The sequence below is a fragment of the Balearica regulorum genome, chromosome 3 (assembly GCF_011004875.1).
Source record: "Balearica regulorum gibbericeps isolate bBalReg1 chromosome 3, bBalReg1.pri, whole genome shotgun sequence".
NCBI classification, from domain to species: Eukaryota; Metazoa; Chordata; class Aves; order Gruiformes; family Gruidae; genus Balearica; species Balearica regulorum.
The window spans coordinates 2,295,033-2,318,067 of record NC_046186.1 but is presented as its reverse complement, the minus strand read 5'-3'; the positions used below and the strand labels follow the sequence as shown (position 1 = coordinate 2,318,067).

General features: G+C 47.2%; 1 protein-coding gene across 3 annotated transcripts in view; it reads left to right on the top strand.

Annotated features, from left to right (window-relative positions):
• The window catches only part of FBXO16 (F-box protein 16), a 45,403-nt gene that overhangs the window by 10,988 nt on the left and 11,380 nt on the right, over window positions 1-23,035 (top strand). For all 3 annotated transcript variants that reach the window (XM_075750329.1, XM_075750330.1, XM_075750328.1), the window contains exons 3-6: window positions 2,714-2,749; window positions 10,430-10,636; window positions 12,078-12,242; window positions 12,898-13,103. In XM_075750329.1, coding sequence (XP_075606444.1) covers window positions 2,714-2,749; window positions 10,430-10,636; window positions 12,078-12,242; window positions 12,898-13,103 — 614 coding nt within the window. The remainder of the gene's footprint in view (window positions 1-2,713; window positions 2,750-10,429; window positions 10,637-12,077; window positions 12,243-12,897; window positions 13,104-23,035) is intronic.

Genomic DNA, 23,035 nt, shown 5'->3' with positions numbered 1-23,035 from the left:
CACTTGTAGCAAATCCTTTTCCAAGTTCAGCTTGTTAGGACTGTGGTTTTTTTTTTTACTTTGCAAGTGTCCCGCATGCAAATAAAGCAAATAATAACTGTCAACATACAAATAAAAGAAATGTCATTTTCCACCCCTTGCAAGAGACACTCCTGCTGAGAGAGACAGAGCTAACACTGTCAACTGCTGTACCAGATATCAGCACTGATAATGTCTTTCTCTGCAGGAACCTTCTTTGCAGGCTGTCATAGCAATAACATGTTTGGAGTTTATAATGATCAAGTACGTTTTCCTAGTTGTGGTTAATAGCTGGTTTTATGTGCAGTTATAAGCTGGGCTTTTTCTTCTTTGATCTGTCTTCTGGAAAAATCATCTACAGGATTTCCTCACTTCCCAGGTCACAATCCTGAGTATAGAAGGCAGTTTTGTGGTAGTGGGAAGCCACGTGCTAGTGCTTTCAGGTCCGGCTCCCTATGGATAAAGGTCAACATCATAAATCCTTTGCTGTGTTTTCATACTGATCATCCTTCTTGTTAGTTGTCACTGTAAAGTGGCCAGGGAACAAAGACAGGTGTTACTATCTTACTCCTAACGGTCTTGCTGCGTTGAGTTTGAAGCCATTGCCAGGGCTGTATGATAGCTACCCACGTTGTATCCATTGTAGGAGCTTTCAGGCACCCAACATCTCCAACTCAGGAAAACTGAAAGTTCTAAAATAAAGAGATGAGAAGCCCAGTTTCTGCTTTTACCTAACCATGTGAGACACCACACATCACTATATACCCAAGAAAATAGTGCACTACGTTGGCACATCATGTGTGCAGTAGCTGCAAAGAAGGGAAGTGGACATGAGAGGCAGCACATTGCAGCCAGTCTGCAGAGCTGTCCTTCACAGTCATGCACACATAGCCCTTGAACTTTAGAAGTCTTCTTCAGGGAAAGGAACCTTCCACAAGAACCAACCTGTAGAGTTGAAGAAGATCAGGAAGAAGTAGACGAGACTTTCCTCAGACAACTGGAAGAAGCTTCATGTTCACAGGCCTTGATCTTCATGGGGAACTTTAACCACCCTGGTATCTGCTGGAAGGGCAACACAGTAGGCCACATGCAATCCAGGAGGTTTCAGGAGTACATTGATAATAACTTCCTGACGCAGGCTACCGAGAAACCAGCAAGGGAAGATGCTCTGCTGGACCTCATACTTACAAAGAAGGAAGGACTGGTTGGGGATGTGAAGGTCAGGGGCAACGGAGGCTGCACTGACCAGGAGATGATGGAGTTCAGGATACCAAGAGGAAAGAGCAAGACAAATAGCAGGATCACAACCCTGGACTTAGGAGAGCAGACTTTGACCTCTTCAGGGATCTATGTGGAAGAATCACATGGGATATGGTCCTGGAGAGAATAGAGGTCCAGGAAAACTGATTTTCAGACTTGAGTAAGGCTTTCAATACTCTCTACCATAACATCCTCATAGACAAGCTGATGAAGTATGGATGGAGAGTGAGGAGGACTGAAAACAGACTGACTTACTGGCCTCAAAGGATTGTGATCAGCAGCACAAAGTCCACTTAGAGGCCAGTCACTAGTGGAATACGCCAGAGGTTGACACTGGGGCCAGGATCATTTAAAATCTTCATTAACAACTTGAACGATGGGGCAGAGTGCACCCTCAGCAAGTTTGCAGACAATACAGAATTGGGAGGAGTAGTTGATAGACCAGATGTTTGTGCTGTCATTAATCATAGCACAGCCCAGGTTGGAAGGCACCTGAAAAGATTGTCTGGTCCAACATTTCATGGGAAATGGAGTCTAGATGAGATTATCTAGCACTCCGACCAATCGTATCTTGAAAACCTCCAGTGGTGGGGTCTCTACCACCTCCCTGAGGAGGTTGTAGTGATTAACGGGGACTTTGACTGGCTGGAGAAATGGTCTGACTGGAAAGCAGCTTGGCAAAGAATGACCTGGGGAGTCCTGGTGAACACCAGGTTGACCACGAGCCAACAAAGGTGGCCATCATCATCCTGGGCTACATTAGGAAGAGTACAGGTGGCAGGTCAAGGGAGGTGATCCTTCTCCTCTACTCAGCACTGGTGAGGACAGATCTGGAATGCTGTTTCCGTTTCTGGGCTCCTCAGTACAAGACAGACATGGACTGGAGCAAAGCCAGTGTAGGGCCACAAAAATGACTAAGGAATCAGATAATTTGATGTATAGGGAAGAGTTGAGAGACCTGGGGTTGTTCAGCCTAGACAAGAGAAGCTCATGGAGGACCTTAGCAATGTATACAGATATCTGTTGGGAAGGGGTAAAGAAGACAGGGCCAGACTCTTCTTGGTGGCATCCAGTGAAAAGACAAGAGGCAATAGCCACAAATTGAATTACAGGAAATTCCATTTCAACATAAAAAACCCATTCTTACTGTGAAGGTGGTCCACACTGTAACAAGTTGTCACAGAGGTTGTAGAGTGTCCATCCAAGAAAACACACAAAACGCGTTTGGATGTGGCCCTGAGCAATCTGCTTTAGCTGACACTAGCAGGGAGTTTGGACTGAAAGATCTCCACAGGTTCCTTTCCAAACTCTTCCATTCAGTGATTTTGTTTATATTTTGTAGGTTACATATATTGTTTTTCAAACTGTATTTTTCTCAGGATATACTGAATCCCCTTTAAGTATTCAATTTTATTTGTATGTGTATGTTTTATAGGTATTTGAAGAAAGAAGAGCCCTGCTTGGAAAATGGGTAAACTTTTCCCTTTAAATATACATTTAAATACAGCTAGATTTCTGAACCGTTCAGGAGATTACTGTAATGGGAATGTAAAGCATCTCCTATTTTGGAAAAGGGGTTCATTTTCCTGATGTAGATGTGAAAGTGAGCGAGCTGTAACCGCTTTACTTTTGAGGAATGTAAATGTGTAAATTCCCTCAGTGTCCGCATTCTGTAAGTTCTGAACTTGGGAAATCACATTCCATCATCAGAATGATCTGAAATGGGATAAGAAGCCCTGGGAAAAGTCTGTGAAGTCTTCAGAGAAGATCCTGGCTGTTTAGGTGTTGCCATTGCCTGCTAGCAGGTCTTTGAAATTAATAATAAATAGCGTGTTATCTGCCAAGTGCACACGTATGGCTCCTAATACTGTAATCATTGAGCACCTCGCAATCTCTTACTGTCGTTATCCTCACAGCTCCTGCACAAGCCAGAAAAGTGCTGTTACCTTGTTTTGCAGATGAAAAAATGAGGCACAGGAAGACATGAGATAGGATTTGTCTGCCCCAACCACAAATGATTGCAAGTTAGCCATTCGGGATGGGGTTTCTCTGGCGAGGTGTGTATGTCTGAAACATCGCATTTAAGCCTGGCTGGTTTGGTCATCACAGGCTCCTTCTACAGTCAACAGAGCGAAAGTGGTACTTCCAGAGGGTTATTAATCTCACTTACTGTAGGATAAAAGAACAGTCCTCTAGAGATGCCTGTTTCTTTCCATAGCCTCTGAAGGGAATCATAGCTGCCTGCTTGAAATGAAAACTCTAATTGACCTACCCAGGAAACTGGTGGCAGAGCATGCAATGGCACAAGATTTGCCCCAAGCCCTAAGCTCACCCCTTAAATATTGCTTCGTGCTTTCTCTTTTATAAGGCAAAATCCATTTACAGGCCATTGTGGGCAAGCAGCTTAATCTGCTCGGCCTCCTATGTAAACAGGAATACGGGCACAGGGACTTTATTGCAATAAATGAGTGAATTCAGTATTAATGATGTGGCTTGGTAGTAACTGTATGGTTGAGCTCTGTGCACGTCTTTATAAATGGAACCAAAGAACCAGTTACGTGGTCACATGTGATACACAAGCTAAACAGAAATACAGAAATGATGCTCCTTATCAGCACTCTTTGATAAAGAGCATTTGCACGGTAATTTTATTTGAACTATGATGCTTATTCTTTATGCCTAATAGGTCACTCATGGAAATTTTTTTGCATATGAACTGGCCTTTACAGAAAGTATTTTGATTTTAAGCTCAGAAGGATTATTCATCTTTATAGGAAATATCCTTTCCATAACTTGTTGATGTGTATGCATGCATTTTGATAATAAGGAATTTCATGGATAGCAAGAAAACAAAAGAATTGAATGATTATTCTTCAAAAAACATCTTTTAGCATGATAGTAACTGGCAGACCTAAAACCTCTCTCTTGAAAATTGTTGGATGTTGTAAAATGCCCATGGGATATACCATGGCAAAAGGGCAAAACTGTTTTCATTGGAACCCCCACTGAAAGAGCCAAAATCTGGAAACAACCTTCCTGCAAACACACGTAAGAGTGCTGAATCATCTTCTGAAAGGTTAAATTTCTGACCTTTCATATGACACTAGATCAGTAGCTCTCATCACGCTTCTTCAGAGCTAATTCTCCTTGTGCCTCTGTCATCCATCATACGAATGAAAAGGGTGCAGAAAGCACAAAAGCTGCTCTTAACTCCCTTCAAAGCCTGTGACATTATAATATGTGGTATGCAAAGCCTGGAGCACTCTGAGTTTGGGAGACACCGTGTCAAGAAATCACAGTGCTCTGGGCAGGACTTTTCACATCGATTCATGTGACCTTCTCATAGTGCTCTCAGGAAGTCTGGACTAGGTGAAGCTGCTGAAGGGTGGGTTTGTATGGCTGGGAACCCATATTCAGTGTAATTGTAAATGATTTATTATGAAACTGGAAGGCTGAAGTCTGTCCTAAGTTCAGAACTGTTAAATGTTTTCAGTAATATCTGGATGATGGAATGGAAAGTACATACTCATCTGCAGATGATAGTAGGCTTGGAGGGATTTCAGGAACTTTGGAGATTAGAAATCAGATTGAAATGACCTGCAGTTTGATAAGGACAAGTAAAAAGTGCTGCATGTGAGAATGACATTTACAAAAACTGCAGATCTGAGAAAACCCAGTGGCAGCTCTGCAAAAAAAAAAATTGCTGGGAATTATGGCAGATCACAAACTGAATATAAGCTGACAGAGTCTTATAATCGTAATAAAGGGAAATATCCCAAAGAGCTGTCTCAAAGGCAGAGCCATCCCCAGTTCTGGTCCCTGCATTTTGAGAAAGCTGAGGACCAACGGGAGATACTTCTGAGAACAAGTCATATGTGAGAACAGTCTCAGACCCAGAAAATATGAAAACGATCCCTTTGCTGAAGGGGAGATGGAAAAAAGACATAATAACATCTTTCCAATGACACACAAAAATGTCCAAAAAGAGGAAGGGAATGATCTGATCTCTCTGTTCACATTGTATAGGCCAAGAAAACATGGGCTTGAATTGCAGTGATGGAGACACAATTCAGACACCAGCAAAATCCAGTGCTACGGATAATTCACTGCTGGAATAGCTTGCCTAGGAGCTAGGGGTGGAATGTCCACTGCTGGACTCTGTTGAGAACAGGTTAGGCAAACACGTGTCAGGAATGGTTTAGGTAGAGTGGATCCCGCCTTGGGGCAGGAGCTGAACTCGCTCAGTGTTTCTCAACCTTTTAACGCTGAAGGACCATCTGACCTTCTGGGAAAGCAGAACAGGTTGCCTCGTGTGGCATTGCCACCGTGGTTTTCCTTTACAGCCAAATAAGGATTAGCTTAAACTTCGGATGCTCATTGTTTATTTTATTCTTCCTGATTTTATTTGCATGCATTCAGGGACTATGTCTGTGCGTTTTCATTTAGTTAATTTTTTGCAGTTGTGTCACAGAACATCTTTGATGTCTTCCAGGCTGTTGTGGTCCATGAAGCACAGGTTGAGAAACAATGAACTAGCTGACCTGAAGGGATTTCATTTCTCTGTTTCTGCGCTCCCGGGCAGCCCCAAAGGGCTCGGGTCTGGCTGTGCTGTCACCTGCAGTATCCGAGACGCGCAGTGGGACCCTCTGCAATTTTTTGGCTGTCTCAGATTGTGCTCAGCTCCGCAAAGTATTATTGCTGCACAGAGTGGAAGCAGTGGTGGTGTGTAGCGCCAGCAGACTGCCTCTCTAACGTGGCTGTTCCCATGCATGAGTGTTTGCAGGCTTTGATCCTCCTGGAGGCATTTGCGATGAATCTCCTTCACAGCAACTCCTTTACCCTAATATTATCCAGATATATATAAAAGAGAAATTGTGCTGCTGTCTTTCAGTTGAAACCCTTTGGATGGTTAAACTGTGAAAGGGTTAACATCCCTCTGTTAATTTTTCTGCTTTATTCTACTTGCTTTTATTCTGTATTGCACGCCGGGCAGATGCCTTGACATGCGGCCTCTCAGCCTCCCTTTCCGCTGTGTTCTGCAAGCCAAAAATTCCTCCCATTAATTTAAAAAACATAAAAGCATTTTGTTCTGCCTTAATGCTCATTGCTATCATGCTGACACCCAGGGTAATAAGTTGACAATGAAGCTGGGGTTGAACTTGTAGGTTAAGACACCTAAGCTTCAGTGTCTCCAGGTGATCTGAGCGTCTCAGGTTCCGTTATAGCCAAATGAGATGTAGACAGGGGAGCCCAGACAGTGATTCAGCTCACCCTGTGGGCTACATCTTCTGCTGGTAATTTATACAGCACATCTGAGTGTTCCCAGGTACTGGAACTTGCTCATCCACACTATGAAATTGTTAGCACGTTCCCTGGCAAGATTTTGGCCTGGGCCGGTAGCACTCTTCCAGACGTTGTTCAGACACAATTTGGACATTAGCCTGGGCCAGAAACCATGCCAAATACACAGCTTGGATCCAACCACCTTGTTTGGAAGGGTGAGAGTATGATAGTGTGGACATATGCATTATCTACCTCTCGGTCTCGTTATCTGCCTCTTGGTCTCTCGTATCACGGCAGTATGATGCGGGACTTGCAGGCAACTGTCGCTCCTGGAGTGGCAACTCTAGTTTTTTTGCAGGATAGCCCACAACACAGGGCACCGATGTTCGGACAGCTGAACCCCATCCCTAGTCCCTGCAGACCCCCACCTATAGACACCTCTTCAGCCAGGAGCTGACCCCATGGTAGGTGCCAAGGTTGAGGAGCAATGGCTCCTGCCTCGGGCTGCTTCATGTCACCAGGCTGCCGGCTTGCCTGCCTTAGCAGTTTTCCCGGGAGTTCCTCTTGCAAAATTTCAGGTTTAGTTGTTTAAGTACAGTGGCGAACACAAAACGGAACAGGTCCTGGGGGCTAGTTGCTAATTGCTGACAAGGAGCAGCTTGGCAGCAGAGGTGTTTAGGATTTTGTGGCGTGGACTAGTATATCTTAGGGATACCAGGTGCCTGTCTGCTTCATCCCTTCTCTTCTCACCCAGGTCCCATGTCTCCAACAAATCCCTTTATCAGGACTGTGAGAAGATGGCTGGGGAGGGAGGGGAAAATCGCTTCTCCCTAGGTGAATCATCTCCATCTGCTCACAAGCCATTCTGCAAAACAGCCTCGTTGACCGGAGAATTCGGTCCTACATTTGCAGAGCGCAGGGATGCCTGCGTGTGATTGTAACCCGGTGAACTCGTGTCGATGTGCTGGTTTGGAGATGAGGATCACGTCCCATTTCAGTGAGTAGCTAAAGTCAGTAAAACAACCTGTCTCCTACAACAGAGAGGGGCCTCTTTAGGTTAAGCGGCAGAGCCTCTGTACTTTGGCACTGAGGTCCTGGGCTCTCCCCTTGGTGTCAGGCTGTGTTATTTGTGTGCGTGCACTCACGGATTAATTGTAAACTGATCGCAGAAGCAGGGACTGAGCACTCTGCGTTGCCAGCATAGCCTTATGTCATACAGTCCCCGGGGAGACATTGTTCACCAGGGCTCCAGGAAAGGCACAGAAAAGGAAAAAAAAAATGTTCCTAGCTGCGGCTAGAGAAGGTGCAGCACCTTGAAAAGGGGAATCCGGTCCAACTGGTTGGGTTGCTGTAATCAGATGCAAGGGGAGCAACTGTGGAGAAAGGCAGCCAAATGTAGGATGGGGACATGCCTGTTAATACTGGAAAAGAGACAAATTATGCCTACTTAACTACTTGGCTGCTGCTGAATGCCCTGGAGAAGAAGCTGCGTGTTCCCATGCTCCTGACTGTATGGCGCTGATTTAAATGGAGTTTCCCTTAGAGCGTAAGCACAGGCCGAGGGCGCTGGAAGGAATCGCTTTGTTGTGAAACCCATGGCAGAATGGGAAGAGTTAAATAGGAGCAAATAGTCTGTCTCCTCAAAAGAGAAGCTAGATTTGCTTCGATCAGTTCCCTTAATCTCTTTGTGTGGAAGAGAGTAACCCGGTTACCCCCTTGTCTCTGGAACGTGTATGGGAGAAATTTATCTTTGCAAATTGGTGATTGCGGATTGTTTTAATGAGAAGAGGATGTAGCTGTGATCATGAATGGGATGTCTGTGTAGCAGAAGCTTTCTCCCTTCACCATGTGACAGAGGAAGCCTTTCACATCAAGCTGGGGGTGAGAAGGTTCTGCCCGTCCCCCTCTGCTACACCTTTGTCTGATTTTATTCTAGGGGAACGTGTTTCTGAGCCCCAAATCCGAAGGTCCTGCTTCAGTTTTTCCTTAGTACTCTGCTCAATGTCATTAGAGGTGAAAGTTATATGCAAAACAGGGGTGAGAGGGAAAGGGTGTATTCCTTAATTGACTGTGCGTGTCTGAAAAGGCATGGACGTTTGGGAGCTTTTTTCTCTTTGGTCTGTTGTCTCTCCGGGATCTCAGGAATGCCAATTCCACTCTTTCTTCATGCTGACCTTCTTGCAGAGGTGTTTGTAAGGAGGAGAAGAGCTATTTACTTCTTAGAGTTTATTCTTCAGTACTGGAATTAAATACATCCAAGTAAAAATAAAGAAAGAAACAAAGGGTTCTTTAAAATGATCTGGAAAGAAATTACTTCTCAATTACCTTTCATCCACACAGTGTATTTTAAACTATTATTCTGCCAGTCTTCCACTTGACAATAGATTTTTTGGGGGGGGGGAGGAAGCAGAGAAAAAAAAAACCAAACCTGAATTTCTAGTCTGTTTTGTTCTGAAAGGGAAAAGAAGGGACATTGGACGTTAAACCATTTACCCATTATAATTAAAAAAAAAAAATGGAATAAATGCATGTTTTTTCTTTTTTTTCTTTTTTTTTTAAATTTTGGAGGTCACATTTAAATAAGGACTTTGAATGCCCCTGAGGTTAAATGCAAAAATGAATGTGCTGTGATTTGACCTGTGGAGAGCAAGTTGTCAGCTGTGGAAAGGCTTCAGGAAACAATCTCGTGAAAGCACAGCGTGTGCTGTGGGGATGGCCAACGCGTGAGAAACAAAGAGGGGAAAGCAGCATTCCCCAAACAGGGGAATTCCCCAACCCGTTCAGTTTTCCCTTTGGAAAGAAGTTGAGTTTAGGTCGAGGCTGCTCTTGCTGTGCTAGGATGCAGGAGGAAGCAGGACTTCTCCAAAATCTGTCCTTCACCTCCGGAAAGCCATCTTTAACCCTGCGGTTCTGCTGCGGGCAGCTCCCACCGGGAATTCCTGCCGATCCTGCCTGCAGCCGCTGTGGTCCTCTGACATTTCCTCCCTGCTGGCACTCTGCGCTGCCCTGCAGCCAGGACCGCTTTTGCAGGTTTTGAGACAGATTGCGCAGATTGGGGCGATGAGGTCAGTCTCCTCCCAGGAGATTCCTGCTGACAGGGCCCTTTCCATCGTCTGCTATCAACGCAAGTTAAACACCAGCCACCGCCACCGTTGCTCCCGCTCTGTTTACACAGCTCTGCCCCACTCCGCTCAATGCTGCGTTGTTGTTGCCATCGTGGCAAAGCGATACGTGCGTGTGTGGTTACCTAAGTGCTCATTTCTTCCCGCAACTGTTTTAATCTTCCTCGTTAGATACCTGTTATAAGCATAGAAATGCCGTGAAAAATCTTTGTTATTGCGCTGCCGGGTCTGTGCCGCAGATTTTCCTTGTGAGACATGGGCAGCTGATTTAGTTTCGCTTTGCTCTGCTTCTCTGTAGTGGGGATTTCTCTCCTCTACAGTGGGACTGTGAGAATAAATACTTTACAAATTGTGAGGCACTCAAATACTGCAGTAGTGGGGGCCATAGAAGTGGCCGGACTGATGAGGAATCAGCAGTGAACTCATTGTAAGGTGGGACCTGATCCTGTAACCACCACGAGGGAAGCCAAGTCTCGGAGCAGGTCCCAGGAGTAAAGAGTCTTGTGAGCATGAGTGTGTCCTGGACTAGGCCATCCTGGATCCTTTGAGGATTATAAACCATATGTTAAGTGGCTTCAGAGTTTCTTTTAATGTAGCCTCTCCATTTGTTCCCAGTTCCTACGTGCTTTGCTCTTGAATGAGTCACCAGAAGCTGCTGCTTATGCATTTTCCCTTGCCTTAAATGTGTGCTTTATTTTAAGAAGCTGAATCTCCGGTTTCTCAGAACCTGAAACTCCTTTTTTCAGTTTGACAAGTGGACAGATGGTCAGAGGCGGAGGATCCTGGTGGACCTGTTGGAACGCTGCTCCCCGTCACAGCAGAAATTCTGTGCCAAGCAGCTACAGGATCGAATCCCCACCGAGGCTCTAGATTTTACCACAAAGCTTCCTAGAGTCCTGTCTTTATACATCTTTTCCTTCCTGGACCCCCGGAGCCTCTGTCGATGTGCACAGGTAAAAAAGCCAACACGTACCTAAGGTTCAGAAAGTCAGGTCAAGCTAATTTAAAAAAAAAAAAGAAAACAGCTCTAGTTTTCAGCAAGGACATACCAGGGCTGTTCATAATGCAAGGATATCTTCTGGCTTGGCAGCCTGGTGCCAAATGCTTAGTCACGCTCGCATGAGACCGAATGCAACACTTCCACAGATCCTAAATTAAGCCAGATAATTGACCAAGATTTACAAAAGTGAAGAGTAATTTTAGATGCTCAGCATTTAAAATGTGGCATTTTACAAGACTGATTCTTCCCAAGAAGGAGGCTTGGTACTTTCTCAAAATCACGTTATTTTAAAGTACCTTGCACCGTGTGCAGCATTCATTAGTTGCTTTGAAAAGTATTGGTTTGTGCTAGTTGCAAAGAACTGCACACGAGCCTTTAAGAAAACCAGATCCTTTAAAATGCTTGAGGTTAAAGCGTTGGATGGGGAGAAGCAGAGAAGTGACAGATGTGCTTTTGAGCACAGTGGCTAGGGCTTCAGTCTTTTGAGCACAGCGGTTAAGACTCAAAAAATATGTTTACACGAGATAAAGTGCTGTGAGGTGATGCCCAAAGTAGTTCCAAAGTAATAAGTTCAGATATTGGTGACATTATGACCGCACTAACGCAGTACTCCATATAATACTATGAATATATCAAAATCTCAGTGTCTTTAAAGCTTGCTCTAGTATCTTTCTCCAGCATTTCATGTTTTATGTGGATGCAGCTCACACTACTCATTCACAGGCAGGGAGAAGACAGGTTAGGAAATTACTTACTTAGAGAGAAAGGTCTTTCCAGTGCTACTTGTGTCATATCATTGGACAGCTGCTGTTATAAGCATGGCAGTGCCAATAGATGACGTTTGTCCTTAAGCTGGACCGAGCGTTGCATGCAAGGTGACTGTGATCATAGAATCATAGAATCATAGAATGGTTTGAGTTGGATTGGAAGGGACCTCAAAGATCATCTAGTTCCAACCCAACATCTGGTTCACAATCTGGTGATGGAGTATAATAGCAGAGTATGAGTAGGGAGAAAAAGTTCAGAACGGGTCTATCGGACTTGGGGAGTTTATTGATGCTGTTTTCTCAGTGGAAACAAAGGGTTTATTCCAACTACTGTAGGCTTACTGAGTACAAGTGCAGGAAGTTGCTCCAAACGAGCCGAAATCTTTCCTCTTGACCTGTGATTTTTGGAATATTTCCCCCTGTGCTGGAAATCAGCTAACACAGGTACTAAGCATGTCCTTGAATGGTTTAAATGGTTTAATGAAAGGTCTAAATGGAGTATAAGCAGTGCTGAAGAATTCTACTAGTTTAAGGACATAGGGGAATTACATCCACAGCACAGAAATCTCTAGCAGCAATTTTGGATGCTTGAAATCCAAAGGTTTTCAACTTACTGGGCATTCACAGGTGAGCTGGTACTGGAAGTACCTGTCTGAACTGGATCAGCTCTGGATGCTGAAATGCCTGCGTTTTGGCTGGTACATCAACTTCTCTCCAACCCCCTTTGAGCAAGGAATCTGGAAGAAACATTACATTGAGATGGTGAAGGAGCTGCATGTCACGAGACCAAAGGTACATACATACCTACCACCTCTAGAGATGTTCAGGGCCAGTGGGAAAACGGGGCTGGTTGGGTTCCTAACCCCTTCGCCTCTTTTTCTTTCTGTAATCTCCCACTAGTAACACGAAAGATACATCATTTTAAATTAGAATCTAAACTCACGTGTTGCCACACGCTCTGCTTTCCCATCGTCCATCCCTGGTAGGGGGGAAGTGAAAATCTCACTAGTTAGGAGAAGCAGTCACCAAGGTCTCACTCTTCTATTCTTTTAGGGTAATCCTCTAAATTTCCCACTCCAGCACACAAGGCTGTTCTCTCTTTTTCCCCAGTTTATAGACCATATGATAGCTTGCCTCAATCTGATAAGCAAAGGTGGGGTGTAGCCCTCTAATTTTAACCAAACTCCCCTGTAAACTCTCTCTGTAGTCAATAGAGAGAAGCCAATTCATCTCGAGAGCAGCTCAGCTCATCTTAATACAGATTTTGGGACATGGGCGATGACATGCACTGTTAGGGTGCCTGTTTCTGTCCGTTGACCATACTGGAACCTGGAGGGACTAATTTTGACTTAATATCAAATTCTTAGAAGTCTAAAGTTAGGCAAAATAAATCTCATTTTCATTATAAGCTAAAAATTTATTTTCTTCTTTTAATGTCTCTTATTAGACTCCTTCAAAGGATGAGTTTGTAGTTATTGATGTGCAACCAGTAAGAAGCAACATCCCAGAGGCAAAACGTTCTATGCCAGGAAGGAGGAAAAACAAGGAGAAAAAAGAGCTCCCACCATGGCGTTCATCAGACAGGCATCCTACAGACACCATCCGATTCAACTACCTCGACAACTATGATCCCATCGAGCAGGCTAGGCAGGCGTAAGAGCTTGATCTCTTCCCTTTCGCTTTTTCTGTGACATAGGGTATGTCTGCGTCCTTTGCAAGCTAGCTCTGCCTGCGCTCCAAGCTGCTTGGAAGTCTTATACTTCAGCAACCTGGTTGCAAACAACCTTGCTGTTCTTTTGGCTTTTCTTGGATTGATCTTGGTCCAGTTGCAGTTGCAGCTGCACTACTTTGTGTCATTTCAGCGCAGAGCACGGGCAGAGCGTGTTAGCGGCCGCCTATAAAATAGGCTGTAACACTTGGGGATGTTACACAGATGTAATGGGAAGAATCAGGACAAGAGTTTGTTGAAGAGTTTTTAAATAGAGCTGCAAGATTGAGAGGAATCTGCGGGTTTTGCACAGAAGAGGAAGAACGGATTAATTGTGATGAAATAGAATTCTATCACTTCAAGGATCTTCTGGCTGAAAAGAGATTTAGATGATTGAATGAGGGTGCAAGTGTAAGAGTATGTATGTACTATAGAACATTTCCTAGAATCCTAGAATGGTTTGGGTTATGGTTTGGAAGGGACCTCCCAGCCCATCCAGTTCCAACCCCCTGCCATGGGCAGGGACACCCTCCACTAGCCCAGGTTGCCCAAAGCCCCATCCAACCTGGCCTTGACCACTGCCAGGGAGCCAGGGGCAGCCACAGCTTCTCTGGGCACCCTGGGCCAGGGCCTCAGCACCCTCCCAGGGAAGGATTGCTGCCTCCCATCCCATCTCCATCTCCCCTCCTGCAGCTTCAGGCCATTCCCCTTGGCCTGTCCCTCCCTGCCCTTGGCACCAGCCCCTCTCCAGCTCTCCTGGAGCCCCTGCAGGGACTGGAAGGGGCTCCAAGGTCTCCCCGCAGCCTTCTCTTCTCCAGGCTGAACCAGCCCAACTCTCTCAGCCTGAGGTCTCCAGAGCAGAGGTGCTCCAGCCCTCGCAGCATCTCCGTGGCCTCCTCTGGCCTGGCTCCAACAGCTCCATGTCCTTCTTGTGCTGGGGACCCCCGAGCTGGACGCAGCACTGCAGGGGGGTCTCAGCAGAGCGGAGCAGAGGGGCAGAATCCCCTCCCTCGACCTGCTGCTCACGCTGCTGGACACGCAGCCCAGGACACGGGTGGCTTTCTGGGCTGCCAGCGCACCTTGCCGGCTCATGGGGAGCTTCTCGTCCCCCAACAGCCCCAGTCCTTCTCCTCAGGGCTGCTCTCCATCCATTCCCTGCCCAGCCTGGAGTTGTGCTTGGGGTTGCCCTGACCCACGTGCAGGACCTTGCCCTTGGCCTGGTTGAATGTCGTGGTTTAGGCCCAGCCGGCAGCAGGGCACCACACGGCCGCTCGCTCACCCCTCCCCCAGCATGATGAGGAGGAGAAGTGTAACAAAAAGCTTGTGGGTCGAGATAAGGACAGGGAGAGCTCACTCACTAATTATCATCACGAGCAAAACAGACTGAACTTAGAGAGGGAATTCATCTCATTTATTACTAAGCAAAACAGAGCAGAGCAATGAGAAAATAACATCAACTCTTAAAACACCTCCCCCCACCCCTCCCATCTTCCCGGGCTCAACTTCACTCCCGGCTTCAACCTCCGCCCCCCCCAGCGGCACAGGGGGACGGGGAATGGGGGTTACGGTCAGTTCATCACGCGGTGTTTCTGCCGCTTCTTCCTCCTCAGGGGGAGGACTCCTCTCAACGTTCCCCTGCTCCAACATGGAGTCTCTCCCACGGGCTACAGTCCTTCACCAACTGCTCCGGCGTGGGTCCCTCCCACGGGGTGCAGACCTTCAGGAGCAAACTGCTCCAGCGTGGGTCCCCCACAGGGTCACAAGTCCTGCCAGCAAACCTGCTCTGGCGTGGGCTCCTCTCTCCATGGGTCTACCGGTCCGGCCAGGGACTTGCTCCAGCCTGGCTTCCCACGGGCCACAGCCTCCTTCAGGTGCCTCCACCTGCTCCGGCGTGGGGTCCTCCACGGGCTGCAGGTGGAATCTCTACACGCCCTCATCCTCCAAGGGCTGCAGGGGGACAGCCTGCTTCACCATGGTCTTCTCCACGGGCTGCAGGGGGATCACTGCTCCGGCGCCTGGAGCACCTCCTGCCCCTCCTTCTGCACTGACCTGGGTGTCTGCAGAGTTTCTCACATCTTCTCACTCCTCTCTCCAGCTGCAAAAGCTTTTCCCAACTGTTTTTTTTTCCCTTCTTAAATATGTTATCACAGAGGCGTTGATTGGCTCGGCCTTGGCCAGGGGCGGGTCTGTCTTGGAGCCGGCTGGCATTGGCTCTGTCAGACACAGGGGAAGCTTCTGGCAGCTTCTCACAGCAGCCACCCCTGTAGCCCCCACCCGCTACCAAAACCTTCCCACGCAAACCCAACACATTGAACTTCATGCGGTTCACACAGTCCCACCTCTCCAGCCTGTCCAGGTCCCTCTGGATGGCATCCCTTCCCTCCAGCGTGTCGACCCACCACACAGCTTGGTGTCATTGGCAAACTTGCTGAGGGTGCACTCGATCCCACAGTCCATGTCGCTGACAAAGATGTTAAACAGTGCCGGTCCCAGTACTGACCCCTGAGGAACGGCACTCATCACCGTTCTCCACTTGGACATTGAGCCGTTGACCACAACTCTTTGAGTGCGACCATCCAGCCGATTTCTTAGTCATTGAGTGGTCCATCCATCAAATCCATGTCTCTCCAATTTAGAGACAAGGATGTTGTGCAGGACAGTGTCAGATGCTTTGCACAAGCCCAGGTAGATCACATCCGTTGCCCTTCCCTTATCCACTGACGCTGTAACCCCATCATAGAAGGCCACCAAATTTATCAGGCACGATTTGCCCCTAGTGAAGCCGTGTTGGCTGTCACCAATCACCTCCTTCTTTTCCATGTGCCTGAGCATGATTTTGCTGGGCACAGATGTGAGATTGACCAGTCGGTAGTTCCCCGGGTCTTTTTTTTTTTTTTTTGGCTTTTTTAAAATGGAGATTATGTTTCCTATTTAAGTAATCAGTAGTATTTGCATCTACACTGCCTGGGATAGAGTGCCTAGATCCATCAGTTCTTGGGCTTCCAGGATTATCTGGTCAGCAACTGACTAAAAAAAAGGCATTTCCACTCCAAATATAGCTTTGCACATCAACTTGTGTTAAGCCTGCCCTATATTTTCCTTTGACACATCTGGCATTGGATATTTCAGAATCTTAGATCTGTGGGCAAATTTCTGTGCGTTGACAAGCATCAGTAGGAGCAATAGCAAGGAGCCTGCGGTAGTCACCTGTGTGCAGTTTGACTCATTTCTTGTTTAAGTCTTGGTTAATACGTTCTCTCATTTTTCACGGGCTCACAGCAGTTACCTCAATTCAGCTGATGTGCACTAAGTTGTGAAACTGGTAATTCGATCATTAATCTGAGCCTGGTGAACAAGTAATGGATTAGCATGACCATTGCCTAGTTCTTGTGCGAGTCCCTGTGAAAAACGCTGCGCAGACTCTCACCCAACCGAATGTGCAGAGCAGAGGAGATTCCTCTTCGCTGTGCCAACAAAAACCTTGGGAACCAATTGAGCCACAATGAAAGTATCCAGATTGTACTTTAGGTGAAGAACTGATAGAGCCGCGTTTAGCCCTGTGCACAGGAACAATCAACCCATGAATTACCCCAGCCGAGTGATTATTTGGCTAAGCAGTTGTGCACTCATGTAGGCTCTTTCTCAATGTGATTAACTTTGCCGGACCCACCGCTCCTCCGGGGTGTTCCACAAAGTTCCCAGTGCCTGAGCACAAGCCTTTTATGAATCATTTTTTAATCCGCGTCCCCTAGTCCTAGGATACTGCAGTACTTCAAAGAGTTTTCCAGTTTCCACCTCACCCTCTTTCTGTGGTATGTTTCCAAACTCTAGCACTGTTTTGGGTAGAGTTCTTTGAGGCTTTTAACTAAGTATTTTGACAAAATGCCTCTTGTTGCAAAGGAATGTCCTGTTATTATTTATCAGATGCGCTAAATGTTTCTATTTAGCAGCTCCCAAAGCTTTCTGTGAGGTTTAGGGTTCCCTTGTGCTGGCCATGACCCAGTGTCAGAAGTGGGACAAGCCTTGTTTGAAGACTTTAGAAGTCCCTTGTTCCAGCGTTGAGCTGTAGATGCAGCTGACAACCAGATGCAAATAATTCTGAGTTGCTAATGATACAGTAAGCACACTGACTCTTTTCTTCTCCTAAGTGAGATTTGAGCCTCTATCCATTTGTGCAATGGAGAATATTTTAATGCCGAGTGTTCTAGCAAATCTGGCATTTATCCGTAATTATAGAGGATTATTGCAAGGAGAGAAATGAATTCTATGAGATTTGCTTGTTTATCAAGGATCTCCCTTTAATATCACTTAAGCTGAAAGTAATTGCTAGTGTGTAGTCTTGTCTGTAATGATTATTCAGCAACGCAGGTGTGCCGTTTCAGGTGCCGACCCAGCTTCCCACTCACAAAATGATATCCCGGTGCTTCTTTTGTGTGGACACACTGCCGACAGAGTCCCCTCTGAAGCCCCTTCCCAGAAGTCCTCCTGCTAAGGGTCTATATAGACTAGACTAGACTGTTCCAGTTGAATGGACCTACAATGATCATCAAGTTCAACTGCCTGACCAATTCAGGGCTGACCAAGTTAAAGCCTGTTGTTAAGGGTGTTCTCCAAATGCCTCTTGAACACTGACAGGCTTGGGGCATCGACCAGCTCTCCAGGAAGCCTGTTCCAGCCAGACCACCCTCTCGATAAAGAAATGCTTCCTCATGTCCCATCTAAATATTGCATCCTCCACCCTTGGCTTCTGGGCAGCTTCCTGGCGATTGGGTCTTCAGCACTTCACCCGGCTCCCTGGCTGTGGTAGGAACAGTAGGACCACCTTTCATGCTTGAGTGTTCCTCAAGCGTACGCTTTCGGTGGAGGCGGCAGCGGCAGCTAATGGGTGTTTTGGGCAGGTGTTGGGTGCCTGTCAACGGCAGCACAATGGCAAAGTCGTCAGAGCGCCCCGCTGTGATGCCAAGCTTTGTTTTGGGCGGCTGATGAAGACCATGCTCAGCCAACTGTGAGTGAACGTCTAGTCGGTTGAGGGAGGGAATCTCATGTGAATGCGATGCAAGATGATCTACCTTCCCTGCAGCCTACAGGCTCAGGCAGACCCTGCCTGACCAGTGTGCAGGGTTGTAAAGCAGAATAGGGAACCAAGATAAAAATCTCTGACCCCCCAGGCTGTGTTAGGTATAGTTATTCTTCAGATTAGATGAATTCTTGGAGCTCACGGGCGTTAACAGCCACTCTTCATATAAAACGAATGTCAGAAGTAATGAAAACTATGTAAAATGAGATTCCTAAACCAGCAGGAGTGATTTCCCAAAATACAGGGTTTTGCAAAGGCAGTCTGGGAGAGGAAATGAGTTGTGCTGCAGTCTGAATGCATATCGAGGGGACTGAGTATTTTCTTGAGGTCATGAGCATGTGTGAAAAGACGCAGCAGAACCAGCAGAAAAGCAGCAGAAAGCCAAAGCGATGGCTGAGAGAGAAGGACTAGAGAGAGCGCTCGTAGGCCAGCAGCTTGACGGGAAAACTGTGAGCCAGCAAACCATCCTTCCCATTTGAGTTCTGCCGTGCTGAGGAAAACCCAACTTACAGAAAATTCTTTGTGAATAAACAAGATCACATCAAAGGAATACCTGACGCCATCATCAAAGCAATGTGTGAGACTAGTCACTGGCTACTTTTTTGAATCAAAGTTCACCTGCCTAATGGCAGGTTAAATTTTGCAGAATTTAAGAGGTAACAAAAAAAAGAAAGTTTTTCCTAACTCTTGTACCCAGTTAAAATCTCCTCTGAGCTGGGGCTCACTCTACCTTTGTTTTCTGGTCCGAAGAGAGGTGAGAACTCTCCCGTTCATCGTAACAGGGTGTCCACACTGATCTCATTTGAATGGCAGAGTTGTCATCTGTTTCTTTGCTGGCTTTTCAGAAGGAGTCATTAGCTACATGCTCCCTTCCACAGCAGTATCAAAACTACACTGCTATGAATTCACGGCAGAGAACTTATCCTTGCTTAGCCAAAAAAATGTGAAACATGGGAAATGGAACAAGCTACAGTCAATTCTCAATTATGCCGGAGAGAGGAGACGAAGGGAGACCTAAAAGAGGTAACACAAAACATATACCTTGGGCTGTAAGATGATAATTGGGTGTTTGCCTTTGAAAAACAAATAAATACATTTTTATGGAGCAATCGAGGGAGGGTTTGGCCTGAACAGTGCTGGTGCTTCGTGTCACTGGGGAGAAGAACCCTAACACTGTCACAGCTGGGTAGTGCCCAAATAATGGCTGAACGGTCTTAATTTGCAATCTGGATGATAATTGAGACTTGACTGGGGGTTTTTTCTGATGGATTTTTTTTTGCTGCTTGCTCACAAAGGGCTGAGTTTGTACTCTAAAAACTGAATGGCGCCCAAGAGCCTCCGTGACAAACGTCGCTGCAGCATGAAGGAGAAGGGACAGAGATCCCTGAGCGCATTCACTCGGAGGTTATTTTGTTTAGATGGGATGGTGTGGGAAAAGCTTCGTAGTCACTGAGCAGTGAAATTAAGAATAGCAATGATCAGATACACAGTCGAGGGAGTGGTGAGACGATATAGAAGAGATACAGACAGGGATTGAATTACAAATTGCCTGGAAGGGGTTATCAAAATCCCATGGCAGAATTATAGCTCTGACTTTTGGTGTTGCTGCATGTATGTGGGCAATTTGTCATAAGGATGATTTCTGGCAGGTCTGGTTTGTTTTCTGCCTGGATTATCCAGGTAGCTTTTTGTTTATATACCAAGAAAACAGAGACTAGCAAGGATGGATTTCTCTCTTTGGGCACAAAGCAATATCGCAAAGGTGAAGTGAAAAATTTTTATCTAAAGTGTGGAACCAAGTTAGCAAATTTTCTCTGGGACTCGGATCTGCCTAAAAAGGACCAGGAGGGGCGTTTCCTTCACTCCATGCGTGTGCAGTTCTGCTGGAAGGCATCTGGTGTTTGTGCTGCTTGTTGCCAATAAATCAAAAGATTTGCCTCCCACTTTATCATGAATAATGAATTCCGATTCTAGCCTAGCGCTGGACCCCCGCCAAGATTGTGTCCTTGTGCCTCAAGAAGGAGCCCCGCTACTTCTCATGACAACAGCTCGGCCAAAATGCAAGCTCCTTCCCCCCACCCCACCCCCCCAACCAGCTCGGGCTTCTGGAAGGCAGCACTAATTCAGTTAGATAATTTATGGACATAGGCTGGCTCTAAAAACAGATGCATATTGTACTGGAGTGTTTACCCAACGAGAAAATAATTACTTTCAGTAATTGTTCTGTCAGCAGCCTGAGCCCAGTTTCTGACAAAAAAGGGGCTGGCTTGCGTGAGAAGGGCATGGTGTTTCACTGTCCTTCCGAATCCTAACGCTTGTCTCCTGCTTTTCACGTTTCTGAATAGCCAGCCCAGTACTCTCTGTACTGTCTGTTGGGCCTGTGGGAATCGAAAACGTTCCTTAAGGGGGGAAAGTGGGGTGAGAAACACCCAGGTCAGCACCGGGAGTGAGAGACCCGCTGTCCGCAGCTCAGCTCTGATGCCCTTTTGCTTTGCAGCCTTGAGAAACTCATCCTTACTGCTTACATTTTGATAGAATCTGGATTGGAAGGGACCTTTAGAGCTCACCTAGTCCAACCCCCCTGCCATGAGCAGGGACATCTTCAACTAGATCAGGTTGCCCAAAGCCCCGTCCAACCTGGCCTTGAGTGTTTCCAGGGATGGGAATTTCCTGACCTTGAAGTGAGATCGTGGTGATGACCTGCTGCAGAAGGATGCTCTCACACCATCAGCTAGAATGCTGATGGACACTAGAATACAGCAGTAAAGGTTGATAACTTAATTTATGACCACAAGGCCAGGTCTGCGTTCTATCTAAAGATGACCAGGTCAGTCCCTACAATAATATTTTCGATTGAATTTTCTCTCTTGGCTGTTAGCGAAGTGTTTAAAACCAGATTGCAGTTTTCCTCAATTTACTATTTAAAATAATTTGTCTTTATGGTTCTTGATCTGCAGCTGATCTGGGACAAGTGAATAACAGACATGTGCTGGTGTTGGCTGCTCTTGAGGATGTGTGTGTTATGTGGTGTGGCCGTATTTCTTTATAGGATAAATGTTGCTTTTATAGAATCATGGAATCATTTACATTGGGAAAGACCTTAAAGATCATCGAGTCCAACCATTAACCTCACCCTGCCAGGCCCACCACTAAACCATGTCCCCAAGCACCACATCTCCACGTCTTTTCAGTCCCTCCAGGGATGGGGACTCCACCACTTCCCTGGGCAGCCTGTCCCAGGGCTTGACAATGCTTTTGGTGAAGAAATTGTTCCTAATCTCCAATCTAAACCTGCCCTGGCAGGAAACTTGAGGCCGTTTCCTCTTGTGCTTTTGCTTGTTACTTGGGAGAAGAGACCACCCCCTGCCTGGCTGCACCCTCCTTCCAGGTAGTTGCAGAGAGTGACCAGGGCTCCCCTCAGCCTCCTGTTCTCCAGGCTCAACACCCCCAGGTCCCTCAGCCGCTCCCATCAGACTTGTGCTCCAGACCCTTCACCACTTGGTTGCCCTTCTCTGGACACATGCCAGCACCTCAATGTCCTTCTTGGAGTGAGGGGCCCAAGACTGTACAAAAAACTCGAGGTGTGGCCTCACCAGAGCCGAGTACAGGGGGACAATCACTGCCCTGGTCCTGCTGGCCATGCTAGTTCTGATACAAGCCAGGATGGTGTTGGCCTTCTTGGCCACCTGGGCACACTGCTGGCTCGCATTCAGCGGGCTGTCGACCAACACGCCCCAGGTGCTTTTCCTCCAGGCAGCTTTCCAGCCACTCTTCCCCAAGCCTGTAGCATTGCCTGGGGTTGGTGCGACCCAAGTGCGACCCGGCACTGAGCCTTGTTGAACCTCAGACAATTGGCCTTGGCCAATTCCCTGCCCAGCCTGTCCAATGTTCTATGATTCTATGATTCTAGAATACAGCAACAGAAATTCTAGAGTCTATTTCCACCATTTATGTTCATGAGAATGGATTGAGAGCAGCCCAGAGGAGGACTCATGGGTGTTGGGGGAGGAGAAGTGGAATCATGGACAGTGGGATCGAGTGCACCCTCAGCAAGTTTGCCGACAACACCAAGCTGTGTGGTGGGTTGACACGCTGGAGGGAAGGGATGCCATCCAGAGGGACCGGGACAGGCTGGAGAGATGGGACTGTGTGAACCACATGAAGTTCAACAAGGCCAAGGGCAAGGTCCTGCACGTGGGTCAGGGCAATCCCAAGCACAACTCCAGGCTGGGCAGGGAATGGATGGAGAGCAGCCCTGAGGAGAAGGACTGGGGCTGTTGGGGGACGAGAAGCTCCCCATGAGCCGGCAAGGTGCGCTGGCAGCCCCGAAAGCCACCCGTGTCCTGGGCTGCGTGTCCAGCAGCGTGAGCAGCAGGTCGAGGGAGGGGATTCTGCCCCTCTGCTCCGCTCTGCTGAGACCCCCCTGCAGTGCTGCGTCCAGCTCGGGGGTCCCCAGCACAAGAAGGACACGGAGCTGTTGGAGCCAGGCCAGAGGAGGCCACGGAGATGCTGCGAGGGCTGGAGCACCTCTGCTCTGGAGACCTCAGGCTGAGAGAGTTGGGCTGGTTGAGCCTGGAGAAGAGAAGGCTGCGGGGAGACCTTGGAGCCCCTTCCAGTCCCTGCAGGGGCTCCAGGAAAGCTGGAGAGGGGCTGGTGCCAAGGGCAGGGAGGGACAGGCCAAGGGGAATGGCCTGAAGCTGCAGGAGGGGAGATGGAGATGGGATGGGAGGCAGCAATCCTTCCCTGGGAGGGTGCTGAGGCCCTGGCCCAGGGTGCCCAGAGAAGCTGTGGCTGCCCCTG